This window comes from Apium graveolens, chromosome 8 (assembly GCF_009905375.1).
Source record: "Apium graveolens cultivar Ventura chromosome 8, ASM990537v1, whole genome shotgun sequence".
NCBI lineage: Eukaryota > Viridiplantae > Streptophyta > Magnoliopsida > Apiales > Apiaceae > Apium > Apium graveolens.
The window spans coordinates 248,745,605-248,763,016 of NC_133654.1; the positions used below are offsets into that span (position 1 = coordinate 248,745,605).

General features: G+C 34.9%; 1 protein-coding gene across 1 annotated transcript; it reads right to left on the minus strand.

The window, feature by feature from the left end:
* Positions 1-12,528: 12,528 nt before the first annotated feature.
* On the minus strand, positions 12,529-13,447 carry LOC141676735 (U-box domain-containing protein 21-like). Its single transcript, XM_074482440.1, has one exon. It carries the CDS (start codon positions 13,422-13,424, stop codon positions 12,687-12,689), a length of 738 nt encoding a protein of 245 aa, XP_074338541.1. The 5' UTR covers positions 13,425-13,447; the 3' UTR covers positions 12,529-12,686.
* Between the last annotated feature and the right edge of the window lie 3,965 nt (positions 13,448-17,412).

The window sequence follows — 17,412 nt, forward strand, 5'->3', positions numbered from 1 at the left end:
GATATTAATAAAATACTTGTTTTTTTTATTACGGGCTTTATCTATTTAAGTGTTTAAATAAGATATACCATAGTTTAGAGTAAAGCTTTTTATGGATTATGATGAGATCATAATAGTGAGACCTAAAAAGATGATAACTCTAAACTTAAATAGTTCCTGGTCATAGGATTACTAACTGGTAATTAATAATCCGCAAAGATCGGTACATACTATGCTTGCTTCATTATGAAGGATGTCTGTTCTCATAGACATTTGTGTGGTGACACTATAGCTAGTATGTAGGTGCTTATTATAGAATAAGTTCACTGAACATGACTCGCACAGCTGAACAACTGATGGAGTTCACTCACGTGTCAGCAGTTGTTCACATAGTGATAGTTGTACAAGTATCCTTAGACTTGAGGTCATCATAGTCATCTTGTGTACACTGAAATATGCTTTGGTTTAGTTCTTAGTCTCCAGGGACAATTAGATAGGCTTGACACGAGATCCATGCCTTGTATTTAATCGGGACATTGTAGGGTAGAAGGAGTTTATTGTACGGTAACTATTCACTGAATAGGTTCTTGGTATTCTAAGCAGTGAATTCATATTATCCGGATAGTCGCGATATGCTGAGAAGTATCCCTCACGATGTAGAATAAATGTGATTAATTAATTAATCATATTTAATAAATTAGAGAATTTATATAAATAATGATAAAATAGTTTTATTATTATTTATTTCTACTACCGGCTTAATATTGAACCTACAGGGTCACACCATAAAAAGAGAATGATTTAATGGTGGAGGAATTAATTAATAATGGGTAATAATTATTTATTTGTGAAATAAATAATTAATTGGCAAATTTAATAATTGATTAAATGAGATTTAATTGATTATAAATTAATTAAGAAAAGTTCTTAATATTATTAATTAAAGGATTTAATTTTTGGAAATTAAATCAAGAGAGAGAATTATTTCTAAAGTGTTTAGAAAAAGGATTAATGATTAAAATGTGTTTTAATTATTAATGAGAATAATAAATGGGATAATAATAATAATATTTATGGGAAAATTTCAGCTGAAAATTTTGCCTATAAATACACTATTATAGACCCTAATTTGATTCTAACCAACCCGAAAACCCAAAAAGTTTGGAAAACCCAATTCTCTCCACCTCCTTCCTCCTCCTTAACATCGTTTTCTTGGTGGATACCGGTGGAGTACTTCACACTTGAGGAGCAACTGCTAAGGATCTCTGATCGTTGTCTCCGAATTATTTTAAAAGGTTAGATTCGATCTCTCGAATTTTTATTCACGATTTATATGCTTTTATTTGGATTTTGTATGTGTAAAAGTGTTTTACCATGACCCTGCTGCGTTAAAAATCCAACAATGGTATCAGAGCATAGGCTGTATGCATATAAATTTGTGGTAAAAATTTCAGAATTTTATGTGCTTGTATGAATTAATTAAGAATTTTACAAGTTATATCATGGATTAATTTTGTCTGATGAGAAATCGTTTCTCAGAATAATTTTGAATGTTGATCTGGGTTCTACAAGTGTTGTAGATCGTCTGGGTATTTTTTTCATAATTTTATGATGTATAGATTTTTTATTATGAATTTTTGAAGTTCTTGTAATTAAATTCGTAATTAAATAAGTATAAATATATGTATATAAAGTATATATATATATATGTTTGTATATATCTGTACTATTGTCTGCTATATACATCTGCTCTGCTGCGACACGGAAAGAACAGCAGGAAAGAGACAGAGAAGTCAGATGCACGGCGTTCGAGAAGAATAAGCGGCGGCTGCTGCAGAAAAGAAAAAAAAAGGGGTGTCACGCATTCCGGGAATGCGTTACACACCTGTGGCGCATTCACGGAATGCGTTACACCTTTTAATGGCTTAAAAGGGCTGTAACGCATCACCGGAATGCGTTACAGGGCTTGTAACGCGTTCCTGTAATGCGTTACAGCCCGACTGTCCACATTAAATTTGATTTTCTGGGAGTTTCGTAACTCCGTTTTGGGCGTGCAATATACCGTTGGATTCGTTTTTCCGAGACGGATCTAATGGAGTGATCAATTTTAGTTTATATAAAAGTTTTGAACTGTTTATATTTCCATGAAGTGTTTTAAAGCTGTTTTTGACTGTTTTAATTGCTTTTAAATGTTTCATGTGATACAAAGAGATGTATAATGCTTAGACTAATGTGCTAGATGATATAACATGCCTACCTTGATGTTTATTCATGTTGATATATGTGATATATGTTTAGTTTATCATGTGATGATAGATTTAGGTGAACTTAAATGAACATAAGGCGTTTGTTAGACAACCTAGTATAGTGAAATTGTTTCATAACCTTAATAACAATATTATGAATACAATCATGAGATTCTTGTGTTTGTGAAACACGTAATTGAATATGAATTTTCGATATGAGAGAAAGGATGATTCTGTCAATCACAGATTTCTATCTGTAAGAAAGGGTTATTAAGTGACGCCTCTTGACAATGCTCCACCCGATCTGGGAATCATCTGATTATTGATTATTGATTTGAAATATTTAATTTAAAAGGAAGAATTTCTTTATAATATGATTATGATTATAACGTAATATAATCCCTCTAAAATTAAATAATATCAAGTAGTAATTGGCCAATGACACAACGGGCTTGTGTCGGTCATAGCCTTCCAACATGATAGAAAGTAGTTTTTATTTTTGAATCATTGTCGTTTCGTGCCACAGCCGAGGGCTTTGATTTCGAAATAAGAAATACTTGTCTATTACATAGAGATGTGTACATTGAATAAGAATCTAAAGGTCGTTACGTGCCACAGTCGTGGGCCTTTGGGGACTGACTCAATTGTACGGAATGTTGGGTTAGACTTGACTTAAAATATTGAGTTTGTCGTGCCACAGCCGTGACTCAATTATTCAAGAGGCTAAAGTTTCATTAGGGAATAACATTAGATGTAATTGACAAGAGTTGTCTGCCTATTGAACATTACATGGCGTTTCGTGCCACAACCGGGGTTGTGTAATGGAATGTAGGATCCCTATTCCCACTAGCATTATGAATGCTTAATTTTTTCACGTAGGGGGTTGAATAAATTAGATAAACTAGTGGGAGCCACTTATGAATAAAGACTCGATTCATATAGTATTTTAAAATGAAATCGAATATGTGCTAAGTGTTGTTATGTGTTTATCATTTACAGATTTACAATATACATTATGTCTTCTGCACTATCACTCAGGAGTATACTAGATGCTCACAAGTTGACTGGTCCTAATTATGCTGATTGGCTTCGAAACTTGAGAATTCTCAGGATTGAGAAGCTGGAATACGTGATTGACTCACCTAAGCCTACTGAACCTGCTAGTGATGCACATAATGATGAACATGTTGTGTATCGTAGGTGGATAGATGATGCTAATGTTGCTCAATGAATCATGCTAGCTTCCATGAACATTGAGCTACAGAAGCAACATGAGCATATGGATGCTCACACTATCCTAATGCATCTACAAGAGTTGTATGATGTGGCGGGGAGGACAGCTCGATATGAGATATCAAAGGAGCTGTTCGGTTGTAGGATGTCTGAGGGATCATCTGTGAATGACCATGTACTTAAGATGATCAATTTGATTGAACGTCTTGGACAACTTGGTTTTGCCATGGATGGGGAGCTGAGCCAAGACTTGGTCTTGCAATCGCTTCCGAGTTCGTTCTCGCAGTTTGTTGTGAACTTTCACATGAATAAGTTGGATGTCAGCCTGCCTGAACTCCACAACATGTTGAAGACTGCGGAATCGAATTTTCCCCTAAGAAGAGTTCTGTTCTTCTAATTGGTGAAGGTTCCAATCCTAAGAAAAGGAAGAGGAACTCTTCCAAGAAGAAGAAAGTAGGTGAAGAAAAGCCGGTTCCACCAAAAGCTGAAGACCCCAAGAGCAAAGTTGTTTGCTTTCACTGTAACAAGGTGGGGCACTGGAAGAGGAACTGCAAGGTTTACCTTGCAGAATTGAAGAAGAAGAAGGGTAGTGAGACTACCGCTTCTGATTCAGGTATTTTCATGATAGAAGTGAATATGTCATTAAATTAAATTTCTACTTGGGTATTAGATACCGCCTGTGGTTCTCAAATCTGCAATTTGTTGCAGGGACCAAGGAGAAGTAGGACTCTTGAGGAAGATGAGGTGATTCTACTGATGGGAAATGGTGCAAGAGTTGCTGCTGAAGATGTAGAATCATTTCATTTACATAGGCCTACGGGCAAGAGTATTGTTTGAAATAATTGTTATTTTGTTCCCTCGATTGTGAGGAATATTATTCCCATGTTAGACTTGGATGGATTTTCATTTATTATTGAGAATAATGAATGTTCTATTCTTAGAGATAATATTCTTTATGGACGTGGTACTTTAAATAATGGTCTGTATAAATGTGACATGATTTACTTCAGATTGAACAAACTAATAAAAGAAAAGGGATGATGAAAATCTCACTTCATTGTGGCACTGCAGTCTCCATTTAGTAGACATGGAGAGAGGGCTGCAAATTTGCTAGGAATGGTACACACAGATTTATGTGGACCAATGTATACGCAAGCCATGGGTAGATTTTCATACTTCATTACTTTCATAGATGATAGATCTGGATTCGGATATGTGTTTGATGAAACATAAGTCTGAGGCCTTTGAAAAGTTCAAAGAATATAAGTATGAAGTGGAGAAACAACCAAACATAGTATTATAACTCTTCGATCAGATCGAGGTGGTAAATACTGTAATGGAGTGTTTCTAGATTATCTCAAAGTAAATGGTATAGTCTCCCAGTGGACTCCTCCAGATAGGTATCTGAAAGGAGAAATCGAACTTTGTTAGACATAGTTCGGTCCATGATGAGCTATGCAAATCTTCCAGTATTCCTATGGGGTTATGCATTGGAAACCTCAGCATATTTACTGAATATGGTGCCTTCCAAAATCTGTTCCTCAAACTTCGTATGAGATATGGAAAGAAAGGAAACCGAGTCTTAAACACGTTAAGATTTGGGGATGTCCAGCTTATGTCAAGAAAGTTGACCCAGATAAGCTGGAATATCGATCCGTAAAATGTAGTTTTGTGGGATATCCTAAAGAGACTTTAGGGTATTACTTTTGCACCGATCATCGGGTGTTTGTCTTCAGACATGCTACCTTCTTGGAAAAGGAGTTTATCCTTGAAGGAAACAGTGGGAGCAAAATTGAACTTGATGAAGTTCAAGAAGCACAAACTACTACGGATCAAGTGGAAACACCTGTTCTGACTGAACAACCTTCTGTGGAACAGCCCATTCGTAGATCAGGGAGAGTGTCTCGCCAACCTGAGAGGTAATATGGCCTTGTCATTGAGAATGACAATGAGTTGTCGATCATTGATGATGACGACCCTGTGACCTATAATGAGGCTATGAGTAGTGTTGACTCAGAGAAATGGCATAGTGCCATGAAATCCGGAATGGAATCTATGTATACGGTATACAAAAGATAGATTATAGCAGATGGCCAGGTGGAGACCTATAAGGCCAGGCTTGTGGCAAAAGGATTCAAACAAAGGCAATGCATTGAATTTGATGAAACCTTTTACCTGTAGCCCTGTTAAAATCAGTTCGGATTTTGCTTGCGATTGCTGCTTACTACGACTATGAAATCTGGCAGATAGCCAGATGGTTTTCTTTCCAAGGGAAATGAAAACCTAGTGTGTAAGCTACTACGAACCATATGTGGTTTAAAGCAAGCGTCTCGAAAGATGGAACATTCGTTTTGATGAGACAATCAAAGAGTTTGATTTTATCAAAAACGAAGATGAACCATGCGTCTACAAAAGGGTTAGTGGGAGCGCGATAACATTTCTTGTGTTGTATTGAATTAGAGTTGACACACATAACAACATAGCAGGCCCACTCACAAAGCTACTTTATGAAAGTCACTTTGATCGTCATAAAGACAAGATGGGTATTAGATACCAGAGTGATTGGCTTGAGTACAAGTGGGAGATTGAAAGGAATATGTCCTAAGTCCAATCATGAATTAGGATTTAGGAATAACTTTTATCTAATCTGTTTTGATTTCATTGATATTAATAAAAGACTTGTTTTGTTTTTATTACGGGCTTTATCTATTTAAGTGTTTAAATAAGATATACCATAGTTTAGAGTAAAGCTTTTTATGGATTATGATGAGATCATAATAGTGAGACCTAAAAAGATGATAACTCTAAACTTAAATAGTTCCTGGTCATAGGATTACTAACTGGTAATTAATAATCTGCAAAGATCGGTACATACTATGCTTGCTTCATTATGAAGGATGTTTGTTCTCATAGACATTTGTGTGGTGACACTATAGCTAGTATGTAGGTGCTTATTATAGAATAAGTTCACTGAACATGACTCGCACAGCTGAACAACTGATGGAGTTCACTCACGTGTCAGCAGTTGTTCACATAGTGATAGTTGTACAAGTATCCTTAGACTTGAGGTCATCATAGTCATCTTGTGTACACTGAACTATGCTTTGGTTTAGTTCTTAGTCTCCAGGGACAATTATTAGGGCTCTTCTGGGTATAGGAATTTGTACACGAAGATAATGTATGATCAATAAAGGATCTACCCCTTCCAGTGAAGGAAGCGAATGTTCAAGGCTGATCCACTTATGCTAGTTCAGGAATCTCTGGCCAGAGTGAATGAAATTAGAAAGGAGTTTCTAATTTGCATAGAACTACGCATAGTAAATGGTAAGCAAGTGATTGAATTAGATAGGCTTGACACAAGATCCATGCCTTGTATTTAATCGGGACACTGTAGGGTAGAAGGAGTTTATTGTAAGGTAACTATTCACTGAATAGGTTCTTGGTATTCTAAGCAGTGAATTCATATTATCCGGATAGTCGCGATATGCTGAGAAGTATCCCTCACGATGTAGAATAAATGTGATTAATTAATTAATCATATTTAATAAATTAGAGAATTTATATAAATAATGATAAAATAGTTTTATTATTATTTATTTCTACTACCGGCTTAATATTGAACCTACAGGGTCACACCATAAAAAGAGAATGATTTAATGGTGGAGGAATTAATTAATAATGGCTAATAATTATTTATTTGTGAAATAAATAATTAATTGGCAAATTTAATAATTGATTAAATGAGATTTAATTGATTATAAATTAATTAAGAAAAGTTCTTAATATTATTAATTAAAGGATTTAATTTTTGGAAATTAAATCAAGAGAGAGAATTATTTCTAAAGTGTTTAGAAAAAGGATTAATGATTAAAAGGTGTTTTAATTATTAATGAGAATAATAAATGGGATAATAATAATAATATTTATGAGAAAATTTCAGCTGAAAATTTTGCCTATAAATACACTATTATAGACCCTAATTTGATTCTAACCAACCCGAAAACCCAAAAAGTTTAGAAAACCCAATCCTCTCCGCCTCCTTCCTCCTCCTTAACATCGTTTTCTTGGTGGATACCGGTGAAGTGCTTCACACTTGAGGAGCAACTGCTAAGGATCTCTGATCGTTGTCTCTGAATTATTTTAAAAGGTTAGATTCGATCCCTCGAATTTTTATTCACGATTTATATGCTTTTATTTGGATTTTGTATGTGTAAAAGTGTTTTACCATGACCCTGCTGCGTTAAAAATCCAACAGTGTAGAGTTAGTTATAGATGCTAGTTAGTTACATTTTATTAGTATAAAAATAATAACAGTGTATTCATTTTCTGTGGGTGTAATTCTACAATATGAAAGTCAGTTAAATAAAAATAAAACAATGTTCTTCTCTCTATTACTCTGTAAGGCTTAATCTCCATTAATCAAAAAGCTTCAAGTTCAATAGAGTGCTGAAAGGGCACGTCCTGAACTACATAGTCCACATGAGAATGAGGTACAGATACCCGGTCATTGTCAATAGCATTGCCTCTAGCAGTGGGTTCAGAGATTCTTCTTGGTTAAGCATCTGAAGAGATTCAATGACGTTCATCTCTACATCAATGGAAGCTGGACTTAAAATCACATCATCTTCTACTTCTCCTAGACCAAAGCTATGATCTTCAAACAACATTGGAAAAGGGATAGCCACTCCCATATCTCTGTCCAGGTAATGTTGAAGGTTTCCAAAGGTGGTTGGTGCCTGGGTGAAAGCTGGCATATTCATTTTACCGTATTCGGCCATGAATTGTGCAGTCTGGTTCATGTCTATAGAAATAACCGTGAAAAAGCGTTTGGTAACATCTTCAATGTAATGGTTGGCATGAAAAGTATTGATCCGCATCATCACTTCTTTGAGTTCTTCTAGGAGAAACATGACCTCTTGAAGGTGGATTACTTCATAAGCATCCCGAAGATCAACCTCCAAAATAATTCGGTTGAACCCTAACTTGTGTGCTTTGATTAGGCCTACATGAGCACCCCATAGAGCTAGCAGATTGAGTTTGAGTCATTTCAGGGTCCAGTTGCTCCCCACATATTATCTCCAGTTGAGTTCCTAATAATGGATCCCACTCCAATTATATGGTCGTTATCCTAATTATTTGATACAGAGGTGTGAGTAAAAACTTAAATAGATATTTTTTTAGAAAAGAAGTTAGTTTATACATTATATTTATAACGGTAATATTAAAAATATTTTTATATTACATTATTTAAGCGAAAAAATTAATACAAATTTATGAATTTTTTACTACTATAAAATAAACATAGTATCAACTTTGATTTTTTAAAATAAAATTTACTCTTATACACCCTACGTACATATGTACGTTCACAGCCAGAAGGTTTACAAGTAATTAGTTGGGTCTCAAATTTAATTAATAAAATTATTAAGCAGGAGCATGGGTGAAGTGATGGAGAAAAAAGAGGGCGTAATTGTTGTCAGTCTCCAACACCCCAAACCAGGGTGTTGAGAATTCAGTTTTTAACTCTATAACCTCCACGGTCCACCAACTATTTCTTAACCCTTCCAAAACCCAACCCATGTTTTCAGCCATTTTCCCAAACAAGGTTTTTCAAATCCCAACTCATCCCTTACTAACCCAACCCCTGCCAACCCCCATTCCAAATTGTTAGATTATAGATCCGGTTGGGTCTTCTTCTAACACCTTTAGATTTTAGAGTAACTGATTCCTTGACATGATATCAGAGTTCAGGCTGGCAGAGGACTCAGGTTCGACTCCCTTCCACCCTCAATATTCTCACAATTTATCGTGGCACGAATAGCAAATTAATGCTCCAAAGATGATTGTTCGTGATCCACTCTTCGACCCTTAATGGGCTCTCGAGTGAGGGGGAATGTTAGAATATAAGATCCTGAAAAGGGTCATTCTCTAATACCTTAAGGTTTTAGATGAGCTGGTTACTCAATATGGTAGAGCTCAGGCAGCGGGAGGACTCAGGTTCGACTCCCTGCCACCCTCAATATTCTCACAATTTATTATGGACACGAAAGGCAAATTTATGCCCCAAAGATAGGCGCCCATGATCCACTATTCGACCTAAAAATGGGCTCTCGAGTGAGGGGATGTGTTAGAATATAGATTCGGTTGGGGCTTCCTCTAACCCCTTAGGGTTTTAGATGAGCTAGTTACTAAACATGGTATCAGAGCTCAGGCAGCGGGAGGACTCAGGTTCGACTCTCTGTCACCCCCAATATTCTCACAATTTATTATGAACCTGAAAGGTAAATTTATCCCAAAAATGGGCTCTCGGGTGAGGGGGAGTGTTAGAATATAGTTCTGGTTGGGGCTTCCTCTAACATCTTAAGGTTTTAGATGAGATGGTTACTTCTCTAACACAAATGAAGCCTTAGTTTCCAACAGAACACCCTCACCCACCACGTTGCATCTTTAGTTCTAAACATAACACCCTCACTCTTGTTTAGACAGGCATGAACCCCGTTTACTACCAAATATGCTTTAGTACAAGAATTTAAGTTTTGTTTGGATTGGGGGTTGGGTTGAACCTCTACCTTGTTTGGATACCGGGGTCTCTTGTTTAGACAGGCATGAACCCCGTCTACTACCAAATATGCTTTAGTACAAGAATTTAAGTTTTGTTTGGATTGGGGGTTGGGTTGAACCTCTACCTTGTTTGGATACCGGGGGTTGGGATGGAGGGGTTGAACCCTTATCTTGTTTGGATGAAGGGTTGGAACTAAGGTTAATTTTTATATTGTTTAACATGTATTCCAAATTTAATAAAGAAAATTATTTAAATCTTAAATTTATTTTAATTATTTTAGAAAGTTACTAAATTTTCAAAAATTATTATTGAATTAAAAAATAGTATTACTATAAAAATAATATTTTACTCTTTTTAAATCTAATAAAATTTGTTCATAACATTATTTTCATATAAATTTTGTATATATAATTACGGTGGGATCTAATTTTTTTTACTAAAATGAAGAAGTCTTCTTGATATTTTGTTTATCACTACTGTCCTATTCGTATACAGGATTCAAATTTTATATTTTCTAAAAAGTTCTTTTTTTTGCTAAATAATAATATTTTATATACTAAATTTCTTACAAATTTAGTACATACATTATAATTAAAACATCCTACACTATAATTAAAACAAAACTTCTTACAAAATTTAAATGGGGCATATCTGAGTCATCCATCATCAAAGAATGAACTTAGTAATATAGAATTTACCAATAAAACTTGTAAGTACAAACTGATGTAGACAACCTACACTATAATTAAAACAAAACATAGTGCTAGAGATCAGAGTACCATCTTCGGCAAGCAGCATTATAAAACCAGTGCTGATGAAAAAATTTCTTGAACATTTGCTTAAGTTTTGATTCTTTGCAACTTTCAATACTTTATGCACACTGACAATGTAATTTGCTGTAGGGCTAGGTACACTTTCGACTGAAACAATTATACCTAGCCAATCACAACTTAAAATATTCAGAGGTCGAGTTGCTGCATAAGACGACAACCTGATGAACAGAATATAGCAGAAAATCAGCATATTTTCCAAATTAAAGGTAGTTCCAAGAATAATACATTATGATGCTAAACCAATAAAAGATTCTTTCTGAAAAAGAATTTATAACGGTGATGGGAACTAAAAAGCACATTTCCCCTCAATCTTAACTTCATAGTTTCTGAATGTACCAGTAGTGCATAATTATAACATTTTAACAACACGATCAATTTATTTATACCTTAATTCTGCAAACAACAAGATGATACAAACACATCATAAACATACACACATTACAAAGAATGTTAAACAATAAACACAATGAAAACTCACCAGCCATAAAGAGTAATTCACCCACATTTGGGCTGCTATAGAGTTCCTAATATCCTCTCCTCTTTGAGTATCTTCGTCTTCATCTCTATGTTGTACTTGTTCATTCGCACCATCATTTTCAATTTCTCGATCAACCTCAACAAATATCATATGATCGGTATCTTTCTTAATTGGATAATTGTGCAGAATAAAACAAGACAAGATAATTAGGTTTTGTGTCTTCATTCTATAGTTTGGTTCAATTCCACTTGTTGTGATTGGAAACCTCTTCTTTAGGACACCAAATACACGCTCTATCGCGTTACGCAAAAGAAGAATGTCCATGGTAGAACAATTCGCGTGCATTTCCGGGTGGATTTCTAGAGTAGTCCTTTAAGTGATAACGAACCTTATTATTTCGAGAAGATCTTTTCATTATTTACAACTTTTGTTCTTTAATTTTTGAAAGTATCGTTTAGAATGTCAAAAAGTTTAAATAAAGATTTAATTATAATTAAATAATTTAATTTCCTAAATACTCCTGAGAATTTGAACAAATTTGACGGAAATGGTGCAATTTGTCGCGCCGAAAATAGTAACGAGGATGTAAAGTGCAGTTATATAAAGTATAGGTAAAGAAGTGCATTTGGACCAAATCATGAGGATGCATTTTGCAAATAACTCTTATTTAAACATAAGTTTTTGTAAAAGTATTTTATATTATATTAAAAACACTACATTTAATAAAAAGGTTGAAAAATGAATAAATTATGATTCGAAAATATCAGAACCGAATTTTGTCCGACATTAATCCGAATTTTACTCAATATTAAACCTGAATCGAATCACATCAGATCTGATACGAATGATTTTCAAATATATCATAATTCGAAAGTGGATCCGGTCCGAAACCGTTCCGGTTACGGTGTGTATCCATCAATAATCAAAAAATTATGGTGTGTTAATTTGGAATTTAATTTATTTCTAGAATGTCTTTTTCTCTACAAGTGCCAGATGATCTACTGCACGAACAATATTCTTAATAATGTCTAACTAGTCGATCATGTGAGAAACATACAGAAGCTTGATACTTGCAAGTTGTTTTTTTATTAGAAAGAAGAACTTAATAATTGTTGTCCCTGCTACAACAACAGATTTGAAGTGCAAGCTATCATGATCACTAAAATTATTAATCAGACTGAATACTTATAAAAAGAATGGTTGATAAGTATATTTGATCACTGTAACTGAGAGTTTATGTATAAATTTGTACATGTAAAGAATCAGTTCCTATCGAAAAAATCCTATAAATTCTTGTAAGAGACAAAAAAACTACAAGAGTTAGATTAAGAAAGCAAATAAAGCTTGCTTTTGATTCAAGGACGTTTGAGATTTTTAAAATCCATCGAATCTATGCACTCCAACTTCTCCCTGTGCAGATTCAACAACTTCAACAATTCTGTGGCCTTGTCCTTTATTTTCTCATTACAACCAAACTGCAACAACAACAATAACTTCTGAAAAGCCCCTACTCGAAGGGCTTCAACAATGACACCTCCATCTTCTCTTTTGTCATTCTTGCTTAGCTTCCAAACAATCGACACCGAGAACTCTGTTGCCAAGTCGGAAACTCGAAGGATTTTCTTGACCAAAACAGGCATTGTTAAGGCATTAGCATAGGCCTTTTCTCTTCCTTGGGTTGTCAAACACAGGCCATCCAGAACACCAAGTGCTTTCTCACATATGCTCTTATCGCAATCCACGAGCATTTCTAGTAGCCTTTCGATCAGCCCCATGTCGATAAATCTTGTTATAATCTTCTCATCCACTCTACTGGATGATGAAGTTGAAACCATGTAGTAAACAATTAGCAAAGAGGCTTTTGTAGTTGTTGGAGAGACTGGCTCTTTGATTACTTTGACCAAGGCTTCTAAAGAGACTTCGATCCTCGAAAACTCCTCCATTTTCTTCTGATCACTTGACAAAACATGTTTAAGTACTAAAACAGAGTTTGCTTGAACAGACAAATCGCCACTCTTCAAAAACCAAACCATGCAATTCAACGAAGAATTTGATCCAAGAAAAGACTTGGCTTCTCCATCCAAAGGTGTCATCAACGACAAACACGACAAAATCAACCCTAATTTTCCTATAAATACACTATTATAGACCCTAATTTGATTCTAACCAACCTGAAAACCCAAAAAGTTTGGAAAACCCAATTCTCTCCGCCTCCTTCCTCCTCCTTAACATCGTTTTCTTGGTGGATACCGGTGAAGTACTTCACACTTGAGGAGCAACTGCTAAGGATCTCTGATCGTTGTCTCCGAATTATTTTAAAAGGTTAGATTCGATCCCTCGAATTTTTATTCACGATTTATATGCTTTTATTTGGATTTTGTATGTGTAAAAGTGTTTTACCATGACCCTGCTGCGTTAAAAATCCAACAGTGTAGAGTTAGTTATAGATGCTAGTTAGTTACATTTTATTAGTATAAAAATAATAACAGTGTATTCATTTTCTGTGGGTGTAATTCTACAATATGAAAGTCAGTTAAATAAAAATAAAACAATGTTCTTCTCTCTATTACTCTGTAAGGCTTAATCTCCATTAATCAAAAATCTTCAAGTTCAATAGAGTGCTGAAAGGGCACATCCTGAACTACATAGTCCACATGAGAATGAGGTACAGATACCCGGTCATTGTCAATAGCATTGCCTCTAGCAGTGGGTTCAGAGATTCTTCTTGGTTAAGCATCTGAAGAGATTCAATGACGTTCATCTCTACATCAATGGAAGCTGGACTTAAAATCACATCATCTTCTACTTATCTTAGACCAAAGCTATGATCTTCAAACAACATTGGAAAAGGGATAGCCACTCCCATATCTCTGTCCAGGTAATGTTGAAGGTTTCCAAAGGTGGTTGGTGCCTGGGTGAAAGCTGGCATATTCATTTTACCGTATTCGGCCATGAATTGTGCAGTCTGGTTCATGTCTATAGAAATAACCGTGAAAAAGCGTTTGGTAACATCTTCAATGTAATGGTTGGCATGAAAAGTATTGATCCGCATCATCACTTCTTTGAGTTCTTCTAGGATAAACATGACCTCTTGAAGGTGGATTACTTCATAAGCATCCCGAAGATCAACCTCCAAAATAATCCGGTTGAACCCTAACTTGTGTGCTTTGATTAGGCCTACATGAGCACCCCATAGAGCTAGCAGATTGAGTTTGAGTCATTTCAGGGTCCAGTTGCTCCCCACATATTATCTCCAGTTGAGTTCCTAATAATGGATCCCACTCCAACTATATGGTCGTTATCCTAATTATTTGATACAGAGGTGTGAGTAAAAACTTAAATAGATATTTTTTTAGAAAAGAAGTTAGTTTATACATTATATTTATAACGGTAATATTAAAAATATTTTTATATTGCATTATTTAAGAGAAAAAATTAATACAAATTTATGAATTTTTTACTACTATAAAATAAACATAGTATCAACTTTGATTTTTTAAAATAAAATTTACTCTTATACACCCTACGTACATATGTACGTTCACAGCCAGAAGGTTTACAAGTAATTAGTTGGGTCTCAAATTTAATTAATAAAATTATTAAGCAGGAGCATGGGTGAAGTGATGGAGAAAAAAGAGGGCGTAATTATTGTCAGTCTCCAACACCCCAAACCAGGGTGTTGAGAATTCAGTTTTTAACTCTATAACCTCCACGGTCCACCAACTATTTCTTAACCCTTCCAAAACCCAACCCATGTTTTCAGCCATTTTCCCAAACAAGGTTTTTCAAATCCCAACTCATCCCTTACTAACCCAACCCCTGCCAACCCCCATTCCAAATTGTTAGATTATAGATTCGGTTGGGTCTTCTTCTAACACCTTTAGATTTTAGAGTAACTGATTCCTTGACATGATATCAGAGTTCAGGCTGGCAGAGGACTCAGGTTCGACTCCCTTCCACCCTCAATATTCTCACAATTTATCGTGGCACGAATAGCAAATTAATGCTCCAAAGATGATTGTTCGTGATCCACTCTTCGACCCTTAATGGGCTCTCGAGTGAGGGGGAATGTTAGAATATAAGATCCTGAAAAGGGTCATTCTCTAATACCTTAAGGTTTTAGATGAGCTGGTTACTCAATATGGTAGAGCTCAGGCAGCGGGAGGACTCAGGTTCGACTCCCTGCCACCCCCAATATTCTCACAATTTATTATGGACACGAAAGGCAAATTTATGCCCCAAAGATAGGCGCCCATGATCCACTATTCGACCTAAAAATGGGCTCTCGAGTGAGGGGATGTGTTAGAATATAGATTCGGTTGGGGCTTCCTCTAACCCCTTAGGGTTTTAGATGAGCTAGTTACTAAACATGGTATCAGAGCACAGGCAGCGGGAGGACTCAGGTTCGACTCTCTGTCACCCCCAATATTCTCACAATTTATTATGAACCTGAAAGGTAAATTTATCCCAAAAATGGGCTCTCGGGTGAGGGGGAGTGTTAGAATATAGTTCTGGTTGGGGCTTCCTCTAACATCTTAAGGTTTTAGATGAGATGGTTACTTTTCTAACACAAATGAAGCCTTAGTTTCCAACAGAACACCCTCACCCACCACGTTGCATCTTTAGTTCTAAACATAACACCCTCACTCTTGTTTAGACAGGCATGAACCCCGTTTACTACCAAATATGCTTTAGTACAAGAATTTAAGTTTTGTTTGGATTGGGGGTTGGGTTGAACCTCTACCTTGTTTGGATACCGGGGTCTCTTGTTTAGACAGGCATGAACCCCGTCTACTACCAAATATGCTTTAGTACAAGAATTTAAGTTTTGTTTGGATTGGGGGTTGGGTTGAACCTCTACCTTGTTTGGATACCGGGGTTGGGATGGAGGGGTTGAACCCTTATCTTGTTTGGATGAAGGGTTGGAACTAAGGTTAATTTTTATATTGTTTAACATGTATTCCAAATTTAATAAAGAAAATTATTTAAATCTTAAATTTATTTTAATTATTTTAGAAAGTTACTAAATTTTCAAAAATTATTATTGAATTAAAAAATAGTATTACTATAAAAATAATATTTTACTCTTTTTAAATCTAATAAAATTTGTTCATAACATTATTTTCATATAAATTTTGTATATATAATTACGGTGGGATCTAATTTTTTTTTTACTAAAATGAAGAAGTCTTCTTGATATTTTGTTTATCACTACTGTCCTATTCGTATACAGGATTCAAATTTTATATTTTCTAAAAAGTTCTTTTTTTTGCTAAATAATAATATTTTATATACTAAATTTCTTACAAATTTAGTACATACATTATAATTAAAACATCCTACACTATAATTAAAACAAAACTTCTTACAAAATTTAAATGGGGCATATCTGAGTCATCCATCATCAAAGAATGAACTTAGTAATATAGAATTTACCAATAAAACTTGTAAGTACAAACTGATGTAGACAACCTACACTATAATTAAAACAAAACATAGTGCTAGAGATCAGAGTACCATCTTCGGCAAGCAGCATTATAAAACCAGTGCTGATGAAAAAAATTCTTGAACATTTGCTTAAGTTTTGATTCTTTGCAACTTTCAATACTTTATGCACACTGACAATGTAATTTGCTGTAGGGCTAGGTACACTTTCGACTGAAACAATTATACCTAGCCAATCACAACTTAAAATATTCAGAGGTCGAGTTGCTGCATAAGACGACAACCTGATGAACAGAATATAGCAGAAAATCAGCATATTTTCCAAATTAAAGGTAGTTCCAAGAATAATACATTATGATGTTAAACCAATAAAAGATTCTTTCTGAAAAAGAATTTATAACGGTGATGGGAATTAAAAAGCACATTTCCCCTCAATCTTAACTTCATAGTTTTTGAATGTACCAGTAGTGCATAATTATAACATTTTAACAACACGATCAATTTATTTATACCTTAATTCTGCAAACAACAAGATGATACAAACACATCATAAACATACACACATTACAAAGAATGTTAAACAATAAACACAATGAAAACTCACCAGCCATAAAGAGTAATTCACCCACATTTGGG